At 50.1% G+C, this 14,586-nt stretch overlaps 1 protein-coding gene and 1 pseudogene across 1 annotated transcript; both read left to right on the top strand.

Moving 5' to 3' along the window:
* The first annotated feature begins 203 nt into the window (after positions 1 to 203).
* On the top strand, positions 204 to 7,626 carry LOC120689309 (ent-kaurenoic acid oxidase-like). The gene is made up of 6 exons (XM_039971607.1): positions 204 to 295; positions 437 to 923; positions 1,024 to 1,260; positions 1,391 to 1,480; positions 7,244 to 7,365; positions 7,524 to 7,626. Exons 1-6 carry the CDS (start codon positions 204 to 206, stop codon positions 7,624 to 7,626), a joined length of 1,131 nt encoding a protein of 376 aa, XP_039827541.1.
* A 2,739-nt stretch (positions 7,627 to 10,365) lies between these two features.
* On the top strand, positions 10,366 to 13,815 carry LOC120691951 (annotated as a pseudogene).
* The last annotated feature ends 771 nt before the right edge of the window (positions 13,816 to 14,586 follow it).

The raw sequence follows: 14,586 nt of genomic DNA, 5'->3' as shown, positions 1-14,586 counted from the left end.
CACTTGATCATGACGCAGTGTCTGCCAGTCTGTGGCAACGCTCCCAATATCAGTAACCATAACCATCGTCAGTGTTCCTCGTCCTTGAGCTCTTCTGCCTTCCGGCCTTGCATTGCGTGCTTATTCTAGGATCGATCTCTGCGGAGGAGGGGGTCAGGGCATGGCAGGCCCGGGCTTGTTGGCAGCGGCTGCCGCCGGGGGACATGGGGTGGCCCGTCGTCGGCGCCATGTGGGCGTTCCTCCGGGCCTTCAAGTCCGGCAACCCCGACTCCTTCATCGGCTCCTTCATCCGACGGTGAGCGCTGCCGGCCTGCTGTCTCCACACTCCCCACCTGCACGAATCATGGCCGTCCATCATCAACGCACGTGGCATTACTCGCGAGGGTCCGACCTGTCTGACGAGACATCATCGCTTGCGATGGTATTCACGGCGCAGTTTCGGGCGCGCCGGCATGTACAGGGCCTTCATGTTCAGCAGCCCGACGATCCTGGTGGCCACCCCGGACGCGTGCAAGCGGGTGCTCATGGACGACGACAGCTTCGCCGATGGGTGGCCCAAGGCCATCGTCGCGCTCATCGGCAGCAAGGCCTTCTTCGTCTTACCCCGCGAGGAGCACCGGAGGCTGAGGAAGATCACGGCCGCGCCCATCAACGGCTCCGACGCGCTCAGCACGTACCTGGGCTTCATCGACCGCACCGTGGCGGAGGCGCTGCGCCGGTGGTCGGAGGCTGGCGAGATCGAGTTCCTAACGGAGCTGCGGCGGGTGACGTTCAAGATCATCGTGCAGATATTCCTGACCGAGGCCGATTACACCACCATGCGGGCGCTGGAGACGAGCTACACCGACCTCAACAACGGGATTAGAGCCATGGCCATTAACCTTCCCGGCTTCACCTTCCACAAGGCTTTCAAGGCCGCCAATGCCCGATCTTGGAAGCAACATCGATCGACACTGACACGCTGAGCTAACAGAAGCACGCCCAACATTTCAGGCTCGCAAGAAGCTGGTATTTGTGCTGCAGGGTATCCTGAACGAGAGGAGGGCGACGACGATGAAGGGTCTCGCCAAGTCGAACATGGACATGATGGATCGCCTGATCGAGGCCGAGGACGAGCATGGGAGGAGGAGGCTGGACGACGAGGAGATCATTGACATCCTCATCTTGTACCTGAACGCGGGGCATGAGTCGTCCGCACACATCTCCATGTGGGCTACGGTGTTCCTGCAGGAAAACCCAGAGATATTTGCAAAGGCAAAGGTAAGCAAAAATGGTTTTTTGGCGTTCAAATATTAGTACTTTTTTGTAGCGAAACGGAAATGCATCCATACATAGATGCACAATTTTTTTGTTGAGTATTTGAACTGATAGTTGTGTGGTACAATTTCAGGCCGAGCAAGAGGAGATCATTCAGAACATTCCACCAACACAGAAGGGGATTAGCCTGAGGGACTTCAGGAACATGGAGTGCCTCTCCCAGGTACAGTAGTCCTGAGTTCAGCAAAATACTTCGTACTCTTTAGGAGCAATTCCCTTTGACATCTCTGGACACACACAAAATTCTGAAGGTTATTGAAACAGACCGGGTTCCCGAAAGGTGAACCCGACCCTCTGTATCGTCGTGATAGTCCCTGGATCAGTAGCTATCACATACAGAACTCATTTAAATTGAATATCACAGACATAACTCACGTTTACAACATCACATGTGTTTATTTATTACATAATCCAAAGGATTGTAATACGAACCTCAGAGTACAAGCCCCTTGGGCTAAAAGGAAACAAACAGAAAGCGGAAACGATATCTAGTCTTCTGGGCAAACTTCGTCTTCACGAATCTTCTCGATCCTTCTCCACAGGCAGCTCGGAGTGTAGCTCGGGCCATCCTTAACTCCTTCCACGTTTGTCATTCTATCGACTCCTTCTCTCGGATCCTGCATCTATCAGGCTATCCCCAAAGATGGGATAGGTTCACGTCACCATCCGTATGCAAGCTTTATGTAGATGCAGACGGTATAAAAATAATGTCAAGGGTAGGCTATGTCTTCCTATGCAAGCAGTATATGTATAAGTCATCCAAACACCTTTCAACACGGGCAGCTCCGGCAACCCAGACTCCCGGTCTCCTATCTTCCACTACAACTGTCTCAACCCTGTTTCGGTGCGGGAACTCCCTCTCCCCGCACCTCAGCTGCTATCCAAGCAGGAAAAGTAGACTAGAGGGAGGTAGAAAAGTATATGTGGATCTACCTACAGTGTGGTGCCAGATCCAGAGTTGTACATGACCGAGTACGCAGCTATACGTATAGTTTTCACCCTGCAGGGTTGTACACCTGTACCCACTCGCCCCGAATCCAGCCGGGGATCAGCCGACTTTCTCCGAGGCACTAGTCAACGAAACTAACGGCTACGGCACCATCCTACTCCCGATCTGGGGTGCGTCCTCCCACAGTAGGTCGCCAGGGGCTGTGAAACTATCTAGAATGGAATCTCCATGGATCCTGCGATCGGGGGCGATAGGGTCCTGCCCTCTCCCCCTGACACTGAAACACTATCCTCCTGCAGTAATGGTGCCGCGCATAGCTAGCTCGGGCTGGGTCCTCCCTCATAAAGGATAAGTGGTGTGCACGTTTGACATAGTTCCGTCACTAGGGCCACAAAGTCAAGTCCTTAATCCCGCAAGGGCGAGCGTCTTCGTCCACAGTTTGCGTTCCGTAAACACGGTTCGCGATCGGCACCCATTACAGGTATCGCCACCTCAACTCTTCAACTCATGTTTCCACGGGAACAGCCTTGCACTAGCCACTGGTGCTCGTCACCCATCACAGGTGCTCACAGGGTCGTGCCCAACACACAACCCCCAGCTCCCGACCCTAAGGTCGGAGAAAGGGTCCGCTCGCCCCGCTGTAACCTATCCCCAACTCCTATATATGTGGAGGCATCTTCCAGCACGCAAGGACTATACCATATATATATTCCCATACCCCAATCTCACACACGTAGTAGCAATAGCATACATCAACAATGATAAACATGGGAAACAAGGAATACGGTAGTAAATGGTTATGCAAGCTCATCTCAACACTCAATTTGGGGGCGTAGCGTGTCTAGCAAGCAATGCCTAATAGGTATTCGAAACATAGATGGGCGTGAACCTGATAGGTCTTCGTAGTCTTCCTGGTCCTCCAGGGCTTCTGGTCTCCGGGTACGTCCTTCTGGGTCTTCTGGTCGTCCGGGACGTCGGTCAACTCCTTCTCGTCAGGACCTAGTCATAATTACGTATAAAAACAGGGGCCAAAGTGCAAGAATGCACAAAACTGCTCAAATAAGATCCAACTCACAACAAAACCTATTCTATCGGGTAGATCATGATTTTATAAGAATTACGAAACTGGTTTCATAGTTTTCGGAGCTCCGGTTGAATTACTGTGAATTTTCTAAGATTAAAGCATTTTCTAGAATTAATAAAGGTTATCGAAAAAGGAAAAACAAGAGGTGACATGTGGCAGCACCAGAGTGTGCCACGTGGCATGATGACGTCAGCATGATGTCATCATAACGTCACCTTGGGGTCAGCTCTGCTGACATCAGCAGTGGTCCCTGCTGATGTCAGCGTTGATCAAGTCAACATTGACCGTTGACTGGTCAACTGGGTCAGTGGGGGTCCGCAGGTCAGTGGGCCCTACTGGTCAGCCTCTCGGTAGTGACTTACAAGTGGGACCCACACGTCAGTCTAAACCAGAAAAAGAAAAAGGGTTTAAGGGTCCTTGGGCTGGAAACGAGATTGGGCCGGCTCATGGTCCAACTTGGCTTGGCTCGCGTTCCTGGGTTGGCTTGGCTTGCGGCTCGCAGGCCGGCTAAGCAGGCTGGCTCGAGGGGCGGTCGGCTCGGCTTGGAAAGAAGGGCCGGCTCGGGTTCTGGCTTCCTGGGCCGAAAGTGGCCCAGTTACTCCCCTTCTCTTTTCTTCTTTTCCTTTATCCTTTTCTTTTCTCTCTTTGGCTGACGGGTCGGGCTCCCATGTCAGCGTCTCCTTTCTTCCTTCTTCCCTTCGCTTCCTCTGTCTGCTCCCTCCCGCGGCGGACGGCGACAACGGCTCGAGGAATTCCACCCTCGGCGGCGGAGCAAAGGCACGGCGCCATGGCGGAATCCGGCTCGCGTGTCTAGGGACTCTGGTGTGGCAGATCTCAGGGCTCCTTGACCTTGACGGCTCCGGCGGTGGTAGACGGTGGGGTTGCCTTCACGGGGTTTCTCTTCTCCAGGCAGTGACGAGCTTCTTCCAGGGTGGCGGTGTCACGGAGGCGAGGAAGGAGGCAAGGGCGACAAGGCCGGGCTGCAAACGGCTCAAGCCCACGACGACGAGGCCGGCGTGGCAGTCTCGCGTCCCGCGGTGAGGACAGGGCGAAGCAAGGTGGCGACAGATGGCCAGGTCCCGTGGTGAGGGGAAGGTCAGGGCTGCCGGTAGTAGGCTCACGCGCGCGTCAGGGCGAAAAGCGAGGCAAAAGTGTGGCCCTAGGCCACGACAGTGGCGAAACAAAGACGGGCGGTGGTGGTCTCCAGGCGACGGCGGCGGCGGTCGGCGGCAGAGCTCCAACGAGGACATGGCAAGGCAAGAGCGAGGGCGCTGTGCGTGTGCGCGCGCGCGGCGCGACGCAACCACGGCGAGGCAGGACAGGGCGGTGGTGTGGCGCGTCTGTGTGGCGGAACAGCAGTGAGACGGCGACGAAGCGGTGGCGGGTTCAGGACAAGGTCAAGGTGGCGGCGTGGCGTGAGCCAAAGGGCTCGGCCTTTCCGGCTGGCAGGGTGTGTGCGCGCGGAACACGGCGCGTGCGCGTGTACCAGTGCGGCACAACGGTCTGGTGGTCAGGGCAGAGCCAGGCTCTTGCGTGCCAAGGTTTGGCGCTAGGGGCTCGGCCTAGGGCAGGCCAGTGCACACACGCGTGTGTGCTCGGAACACCGAGTCCATGGCGTGGCTGGCCGGAGTAGAGGACGATCGACGGCAAGGAAAAAGGCATAGCTTGGCCAGGGTCTAGTCGTGTGCGTGCGAGCCCCTGGGAAGCCAGGGAGCAGCACGGCCGGTGGTGGCAGAGCTCGCCGTGGCGTGCCAAGAGTAGCACCCCAGGCTTGCTCAGGTTTGGGTAGCGCACGCATGTGCGGGCACCTGGCTTCCAGGGCCGCGACATAGCGCTGCCGAGCGAGCTCGGTGCGGCGGCGCGACGGCTTTGGCTCCTGCACGAAAGGTTGGGACGGGGCGTCCTAGGGCTGGCTACGGAGGGGTCGGTGGCGGCGCATGGCGGCCGAACAGCGACACAGGGTCAAAAGGCGGGGCAAACGGCGGACGGTGGCCTACCGGGGTGCTCGGTGAAGCTAGGCGCGACGCAGGGTGGTTCGTGGCCGAGACGAGGCGATGCCGTGCAGTGCAGCTCATGATCGTCGAGGTCGTCGTACAGGGCGCTGATCCAGTGGCGGCGACGTGTTCCGGGCGGCGCTCCTCCGTCTCCCCGGCTTCCCCTCCTTGGTTCTTCCGTCTCTTGGCGTGGCGCTAGACCGGCTACAGCGGCGCTCCTCCTCTTCTTCTTTCTTGGCCCCGGGCTCTCCTCTCCTCCACTGCTCCATCTCCTCCTCTGGTTCTTGGTGACTGTGGCGGCGGAAGGGGAAAAGCACTTGGGCTCTAGGGTTTGGGCGGAGGCTGCGGGTTTTATAGGCGGGTCAGCTAGGGTTCTGGGCTTGGTGCGGGGCATGGACGCCGAGGATTGACGCCGGGGGTCGGTGTGCGCGCGGAGGCTACGTGGCAAGCATCCAGCGGCCTCCCGCGTGGAACCTAGGGTTTCCGGGGTGCGTGGCGCGGGCCGAGGGAAAAAGGTGGCGCGGCGGTTTCGTCCGCTTGTCGCGACGCGGGGATGGCACTGCGCGGGAGCAGGTGGAGGCGGCGGCGCCGGGCGAAAAGCAGAGCAGCGGGCGGCCTTGCGACGGGGAAGAAAGGGGAATAGTTTCCCCATTTCCCTGGCAAGCGGGCCCGGGCGGCAGTGGAAAGGAGGGCGCTGCGGGCTGAGCAGCGCGTCCGCGCGGGCGGTTGGGCTGGCTCGCGGCGCGGGCGGTTGGGGCAGTATTGCTGGGTCGCGCGGGACCGGTCTGGTGTGCAGGCTGGTGGGCGTGTGGGCCGGTGCAGGCCAGCTGCGCGGGAGCTAGCAGGCCGGCGGGTTGGGCTGCCGTTGGGTCTAGGTGGGTTTAGGTTCAACCGGGCCGGACTGGGTTGAGGTGGATCTTGGGTTACGGGCTGAACTGAGTCAGTGCCGGTCTGGGGTTAGGGCTCGGATTTAATTCGAATGGTTCAATTCAAATTAAATCCCACACAAGTGTTAGCATTTGAAATTAAATTGAGGGGCACACCTCGATTTAATTTCTACACAATTTTCACACAATAAAATAAATCCAAATCCAGATTCGAATAAACAAGGTAGAGCCAAATAAATTCGATAACTCCAAATATTCTCACACTAGCAATACATTATCCTTAATTATATTAGAAAATTTTAATTACTAGGATTTTTGAGAAGGCATAAATCCTACTTAGGTTGATATTTACAGCATTGCCACGAATTTTTTTTGAAATTCACAGTTTTCGACTTTATAACATACCGGAAAAATCCGGGATGTTACAGTTATCGATGAAACGCTGTGCTTTGTCAACATCTCATTCATTTCATTCCGTGAAGCGAAGAAAGACGTCTTCGTGAACGGTGCGCTTACTTCAGAAATCTCTCGTTCTCTGTCTCTTTGATCAATTCTGAATCACAAAATCAGCAGCTCAAATAGCTACACATGCCGACAGGCTACCTAATACCCAAGGGTTGGAAGGTTCAACTGTGGTACAGAAGTGTGCACATGGATCCTGAAATTTATCCTGACCCCAAGGAGTTCAACCCATCAAGATGGGAGGTACAGATAATTTCAATTTACAAAGGGTTGCTGCTCTGAATAATCCTAGAAGCATCAAACTGCAATGCTAAACTTGTTTGTTATTGATAATGGACCTGTTCGGTTGACTGGGAAGCCAAGCGGCTGGCTAACACCACCAGCCGTACCTGCCAGCAGAGGCTACCGGCTCCAATTCAAATATAAAATGGTTGGGATGCTGAACGGTTGGCTGGAGTGCCAACCGCTTCCATCCTGCTTCAACCCAGCCGTCTAACCGAACAGGGCGAATAAGCTACCTGAACTAAGTTTTTTATTGAAATATTTTCAGGGTAACTCGCCGAGACCTGGCACGTTCCTTCCCTTTGGACTTGGAACCAGACAGTGCCCCGGAAATGATCTTGCGAAGCTGGAGGTCTCCATCTTCCTCCACCATTTCCTTCTTGGTTACAAGTAAGCTGTATAAACAGAAACCAATAGCAGTAATTTCCCAGGCTTTCATCTAGTCTTTATGCGAGGTCAAGAAATAATCGTCAATTTGTTTGATTGTAAGTTATATCCAGATGCTCAATCGAAGTTATCTGTGATAATTTTTCCTTTCTTGCGCACAGGCTCACAAGGACAACTCCAAGCTGCCAGATAAAATACCTCCCTCACCCCAGGCCGGTGGACAATTGCTTGGCAAAGATCACCAAAGTTTCTGATGAACAATAAGGTCTCTATCAAACTATTGCATGGGGACTTCCAAACACATTTTATGTTTTCTGTAAACGCATTGTATAATCGCGCTTAAGGATTCCATGAGGCCGTGACAAGGATTCCATGACATTCCCGAACTTTTGTCTTGCTTTGCTTCATCATCACAAATAAACTGAACTTCGTTCAAAATAAATCAGCTGAAGTGGTATCCAACTTGTCCTGTTTGGGAGGGCTCCTTGAACGTCTTCAGGCGAAGCCCTTCCAAACAGCAATAGCTCCTTGCTTATTGTTTTTACCTCTGGAGGGCGTGCTGTGGTGCAAACAAAGGCCGGCATCGGCCGGCGGCGTGAGCTTGAGGCCCAGGCTCTGGGAAGTCTAGATCCAGGAACTCCATCTCTGGAGCTCTGCCAAACAGACCCTTAGTCCGGTACATGTTCACCATACTTTATCATGTTGCCAAGTGACAGTATTATTTTTTCTTGGCTCAGATTCCACCGAGGGCGCATACCAGAGGAAAGCAAGTTGTTAATAAAAAAACTCCTAACAAGCTTCATTTAACATATTGTGATGATATCTTGTATCAGATTCAGAAATATTGAGTGTCGAGCTCAACTTGTGTTTTTCAGTAGTAAACTACTAAATTATTGGCATGCTCGGATGCTATGGTACAAATCAACAACTACAAGTGGCCATATTTGATCAAAATAGGGATGTACATGCACTTGTGCCTTTCATATCTTGTATTCAGATCAAGGCACCGCCGTATGCATGTTTAGTCTATAAAATTTTGAAGTAGCCTTGTAGTTTCAAGCATGTGAATCTTAAATTGCTGTACTAGTGCATGAAGTGACCAAGATGCATACTGCTGCAGTACGTCATCGAGTAGACATCCAGTAGACAGTAGAGACGGCTATCTCACAGGTCAGAAAACAAACCACGTCAATCCAACTCATGCCAAATTAAATGATATGATCAGACAACACAACGGATAAAACCTCAGCATGGGAGGGGATCAACCCAATACCCGAGTGGGTTGATTCTACCTTGGATTGTGTTCCACAGTTGCCAAATAATGAAGCCTCGCCGATGACGATAGCCCCACCCACCCTACTACCCCAGCAAAACTTGAACGGAAGGCACGAGGCAGTGCAGTGCTCGGCCCTGAATTCCAGCAGTGGCGACCCCGCGAATCCGCGTTGTGTCCATGGGGAGATGCCAGACGCAGATACCATGCCCGTGCAGCTACGCCACGGTTTGTCGGTTCCTCGCACGGAGACAACAGGGGTGACGCGCATGGTAACAATTTTCAAGACGCGCGTAGCGTAACTACGGAGAGGTTGATAGCACATGCGCGTCAGACGTGTGCCACGTTTAACTTATACTATCAAATTGTTTAGGCGATTCTGCCTAGAGAAGATAAGTCTGAATGCGTAAGCTATAAATTGTAGCGAAGTTAATTAGACTAGTCTATCAATATGTACTCCTACGCGAGCTATTTATTAAAAAAAATTTAGGGAAAGACCGGCTCCACGGTATTTTCACAAAAGAAAGAAGACTTTTCTTATACAGCTCGAGAAAAACTCCGAACCCCACCCCATTTGTACACGATGCCCGTAACCTGTGAGAATGGACGATCCATGCACATGGGGGATTAGCGACTAGGGTCGAATTCAAACGTGCTTTGGACATGGAGCAAGCGAGGAGTTTTTTTTGTGTGAAAATCAAGGTTCGAGTCCTGGTCAGCTAGCAGGTCTATCCCCTACCCAACCACTAAGCCATTGCTCAGTTCGCACAAGCTAATTATTAATTAGAACTGGTATAAAATAAAGTTTATAGCTAATAATTATATCATCTATCTCATACCCTCTTTTATCTATTAAATATTATAACACATACTCTAAAATACATATTTACCATTATCTAGTTGCAATAGATTTATTTTGTATCACACTTCATATGTGTTTGATATATTTAATTGAACCATTTGTTTGTGAATTGGTATTCTTATCTCTTTCCTCGTACACGAATATATCATGAATGCATGGTGAGACATATCGTGGGTAGTATTTTTATATAAGCAATAACATAAATAATATATTAATAATGATATTGTAATTTAGATTTTTATATTGGTGTATTTTAGTATTTTTTTTGTAATTATATATTTTAAATTCAAATTTTGGGGTTACTTTAACTTTTAATAGCGATATTATTGGAAAATTTATATACAAAATTTAGAGGGTTATTTGCATTATTTTATAATGACAAATGTGAGTAATCTATACGAAGATTAGAGGTTACTTAATTTTTTTTTATAATGGTAGAAGTGGGTAATTTAAATACATGTTTAAGGGTTACTTTAATTTGTTTTTATAATGGCAGAGATGAATAATTTATTAGAAAAAATAACAGATTCAATCGCTACTATGATTGTCAGACTAATGGCCGAATATTTCTAATTTTTTGAGAATTTATAGAATTTTTCTATAATTTTAGAGCGTCCACTTGGCATCCTAGTAGCTTCATGTGCAGACTTTTGAGTCCCAATTAGTAATATTAAGACAAGAATACACACAGGTCGCATGCATTAGCTCCAAACACTACTATTTTAGTATAAAATAATTTATTTTGAAATGACGTTTACTTGTCAGGGTTCCCTCCGTTTTTATTTAACCTATGGACACATATAGCAACAAGGCTCCTATATATGCATGGCTGCCACCGTCTCCCCATTCACAAACCAAGCGAAGAACACAACCCGTTTTGGTCACCACTCACCACAGCAACACACTCACCAGTAACCATAGCCACCTTCAGTGTTCCTCGTCCTTGTGCTCTTCTGCCATCCGGCCTTGAGAGCATGGCAGGCCCGGGCCTGTGGGCAGCGATTGCCGCCGTGTTGGTCGTGGTTATCGACACCGTCGTACGGAGAGCACACGGGTGGGCCAGGGAGGCCTCCCTCGGCGCCGCAAGGCGGGCACGGCTGCCGCCGGGGGACATGGGGTGGCCCGTCGTCGGCGCCATGTGGGCGTTCCTCCGGGCCTTCAAGTCCGGCAACCCCGACTCCTTCATCGGCTCCTTCATCCGACGGTGAACCCTGCCTCGTCCTTCCTCCAATCTCCTACACGAATCTTGGCCGGCCGTCGCTGCACGTGGCATTATCCGTGAGTGCCTGACCTGTCTGACGAGACACCATCGCTTGCGCTGGTGTTCACGATGCTGCAGGTTCGGGCGCGGCGGCATGTACAGGGCCTTCATGTTCAACTGCCCGACGATCCTGGTGGCCACCCCGGACGCGTGCAAGCGGGTGCTCATGGACGACGATAGCTTCGGCGAAGGGTGGCCCAAGGCCACCGTCGAGCTCATCGGCAGGAAGTCCTTCCTCACCTCATCCCCCGAGGAGCACCGGAGGCTGAGGAAGCTCACGGCCGCACCCATCAACGGCTTCGACGCGCTCAGCACGTACCTGGGCTTCATCGAACGCACCGTGGCGGAGGCGCTGCGCCGGTGGTCGGAGGCTGGCGAGATCGAGTTCCTAACGGAGCTGCGGCGGGTGACGTTCAAGATCATCGTGCAGATATTCCTGACCGAGGCCGATTACACCACCATGCGGGCGCTGGAGACGAGCTACACCGACCTCAACAACGGGATTAGAGCCATGGCCATTAACCTTCCCGGCTTCACCTTCCACAAGGCTTTCAAGGTCGCCAATGCCCGATCAACCTAATAAGCAACATCGATGGACAATGACACGCGGAGCTGACAGAAGCACGCCCAACATTTCAGGCTCGCAAAAAGCTGGTATCTGTGCTGCAAGGTGCCCTCAACGAGAGGAGGGTGGCGACGGCGAAGGGTATCCCCAAGTCGAACATGGACATGATGGATCGCTTGATCGAGGCCGAGGACGAGCATGGGAGGAGGCTGGACGACGAGGAGATCATTGACATCATGGTCGTGTACCTGAACGCGGGGCATGAGTCCTCCGCACATATCTCCATGTGGGCTACGATGTTTCTGCTGGAAAATCCAGACATATTTGCTAAGGCAAAGGTAAGCAAAATATGTTTTTTTCCCCATTCGACTACTATAGCAATTCTTTTTTTTTTGTAACGAAAGGGAAATGCATCCATACATGGATGCACAATTTTTTCTTGAGTTTTTCAACTGATAGTTGTGTGGTACAATTTGAACTGATAGCCGTGTGGTACAATTTCAGGCCGAGCAAGAGGAGATCTTCGGAACATTCCACCAACACAGAAGGGGATTAGCCTGAGGGACTTCAGGAAAATGGAGTACCTCTCCCAGGTGCAGTAGTCCTGAGCTCAACAAAATACGTACTTCCTACACTTTTGGCGGCAATTCCCCCTGACGTCTCTTGACACATAAAAAATATTGAAGGTTATCGATGAGACGCTGCGCTTTGTCAACATTTCATTCGTTTCATTCCGTGAGGCGAAAAAAGACGTCTCCTTGAACGGTGCGTTTAATTCAGAAATCTCACGCTCGCTTCCTCTAGTGATCACTTCTGAATCCCAAAATCAGCATCTCAACCAGCTACACATGCCAACAGGCTACCTGATACCCAAGGGTTGGAAGGTTCAGCTGTGGTACAGAAGTGTGCACATGGATCCTGAAGTTTATCCTAATCCCAAGAAGTTCAACCCATCAAGATGGGAGGTACATATAATTTCAATTTACAGAGGGCACGTTCGTCCCCACTAGTAATCCAAGAAGCATGAAACTGCAATGCTGAACTTGTTTGTTACTGGTAATAAGCTACCTGAACTTGAAGTTTTTATTGAACTATTTTCAGGGTAACACGCCGAGACCTGGCACGTTCCTTGCCTTTGGACTTGGAACCAAACTGTGCCCCGGGAATGATCTTGGAAAGCTGGAGATCTCAATCTTCCTGCACCATTTCCTCCTTGGTTACAAGTAAGCTGTTTAAACAGAAAACATAGTAATCCTAGGCTCGCATCTAGTGCTCTGGTTTTCTAATTTGTGGTCAAGAAATGAGCGTTACTTTGTCCAAATGTAAATTTTACTATTACTAATTGGAGGCTCCTTTGGAGCCTTCACATGAAGCCACCTAGGATTCTAGGTGGTCACTTTAAAAAAATAGAGAAATCTTATAAATTCTCACAAAAATCAGAAACATCCAGCCATCAATACAACAACTCTAATTATAATAATCATCAGATCTGTTATCTTTTCTAATAAATTACCCACCTCTGCCATTATAAAAATACACTAAAGTAACCCCCTAAACATGTATCTAAATTACCCACCTATGCCATTATAAGAATAATACAAATATCCCCTAATTTTGCACATAAATTATCCAATTATGTCATTATTATTACAAGTTAAATCACTCTTAAATCTGAATATAAATTATATAATTATAGGTGCACAATATAAAATTCTAAAATTACTATTTGTATCATTATTAATTTATTATTTATATTATTGTTTATATAAAAATACTAACCACGATATATGTCACTATATCTTCATGTATGATGGAAGATTTAAGAATAACAATTCACAAACAAATTGTTTAACTAAATATATATTGAATACATATGGAGGTGTGATGCAAAATAAAATCTATTGTAATTTGAGAATGGTAAATACTATATATTTTAGAGTATGTGTTAGAATATTTATTAGATGAAAAAGGGCGTGAGATAGATAACTATAATTATCAATCTCATTTTTATATTAATTCTAATTAGCCCGTGCGGGAGCACGGGTTGATAGACTAGTTACATCCAAATGCTCGAACAAAGTTGTCTTTGTCTTTTTCTTTTTCTTTTTCTTGCTTACAGGCTCACTAGGACAAATCCAAACTGCCGGATAAGATACCTCCCTCACCCCAGGCCGGTGGACAATTGCTTGGCAAAGATCACTAAAGTTTCTGAAGAACATTAAGGCCTGGATCAGTGGCGGAACGTGAGCTAAGTTAAAGGAGGGGCCAATTTGAAACAGCAGTGTGTAATAACTAAGAAATAGAGAGCACTATAGTATGTGTGCATGCATGCATATGGAGAGGCATGCAAGAGAAAATTTCCATTGGAAGGGGTGCCGGAGCCCAGCGTGGCCTCTATTGTGTTCAGCTACTGGCCTGGATCAAAGTGTTTCTTATTAAGGACTTCCTGTAAAAATCACCTTTTATGTTTGTCAATAAAACGCATTGCTTTATCATACTTTGTTAAGCTGTGAACCTCCGGTGACAATGATTCTCGATTATATGACATTTTAGCGTTCCCGAACTCATGTCCTTACTCTGCTGCATCATCACAAATAAACTGAATTTCCTTCAAACAAATCAGCTAAAGTTGTAAATGGCTCTTTTTTTATAAAAATAATTGCAAATGCCTCTTGACTCTTTTTTCCAATCTGTAAATGGCTTTTTTTATGCATGTCGGACAATCTGAGGGCCACCCCCAACCAGGCAGGCCGCAAGGCTAACAGGAACGATCCTCCTAGGAATCCTATACATCTTCTGTGTCGTTCATCTGGCTCCTTCCTCCTCCATGCGCTCGTGCCCATGCTGGCCACCGCTGTGGGACTGTTAGGGTTAGGGCTTCAAGGTGGCAGCTCTTCGATGTCCGACGGCTTAGAAGGAGGTCCGATGTGGCCGGTGGCCAGGCAGTGGAGGTATGCGAGACGGCGGCAGGATTCGCTGGCTGGGGTTGCGGGAGACAACCTGATGGCCGGAGTCGGGGGCGGGGGCGGGGGCGGGGGCGGGGGCGACGAGCGGTCTTGTGACTGACGAACACAGTCATAGTGGTGGTGGTGAGAATTGGCCGGCGGCGGCGAGTGGAACCGACCCAGACGGCACCAGTAGATACTAGGTGTTTAGGTGGGGCAGTAAGGACGCATGTGGAAGAAGGGGAAGGGAGTGCGCGGCGGGGCGGCCTGGCTCCGGTGAGGCGCCAGCGGCTGCGAGAGAGGCCACACGACGCATTG

The sequence above is a fragment of the Panicum virgatum genome, chromosome 9N (genome assembly GCF_016808335.1).
Source record: "Panicum virgatum strain AP13 chromosome 9N, P.virgatum_v5, whole genome shotgun sequence".
Lineage (NCBI taxonomy): Eukaryota > Viridiplantae > Streptophyta > Magnoliopsida > Poales > Poaceae > Panicum > Panicum virgatum.
This window is presented reverse-complemented; position numbering and strand designations above follow the sequence as displayed.

Excerpts from the sequence above, each read along its gene's own strand:
- LOC120689309 (XM_039971607.1), top strand. The coding sequence starts at position 204 with ATGGGGTGGCCCGTCGTCGGCGCCATGTGGGCGTTCCTCCGGGCCTTC. Across the intron at positions 296-436 it reads ATCGGCTCCTTCATCCGACG|TTTCGGGCGCGCCGGCATGT; the intron begins GTGAGCGCTGCC and ends TTCACGGCGCAG. Across the intron at positions 1,261-1,390 it reads AGATATTTGCAAAGGCAAAG|GCCGAGCAAGAGGAGATCAT; the intron begins GTAAGCAAAAAT and ends GTACAATTTCAG.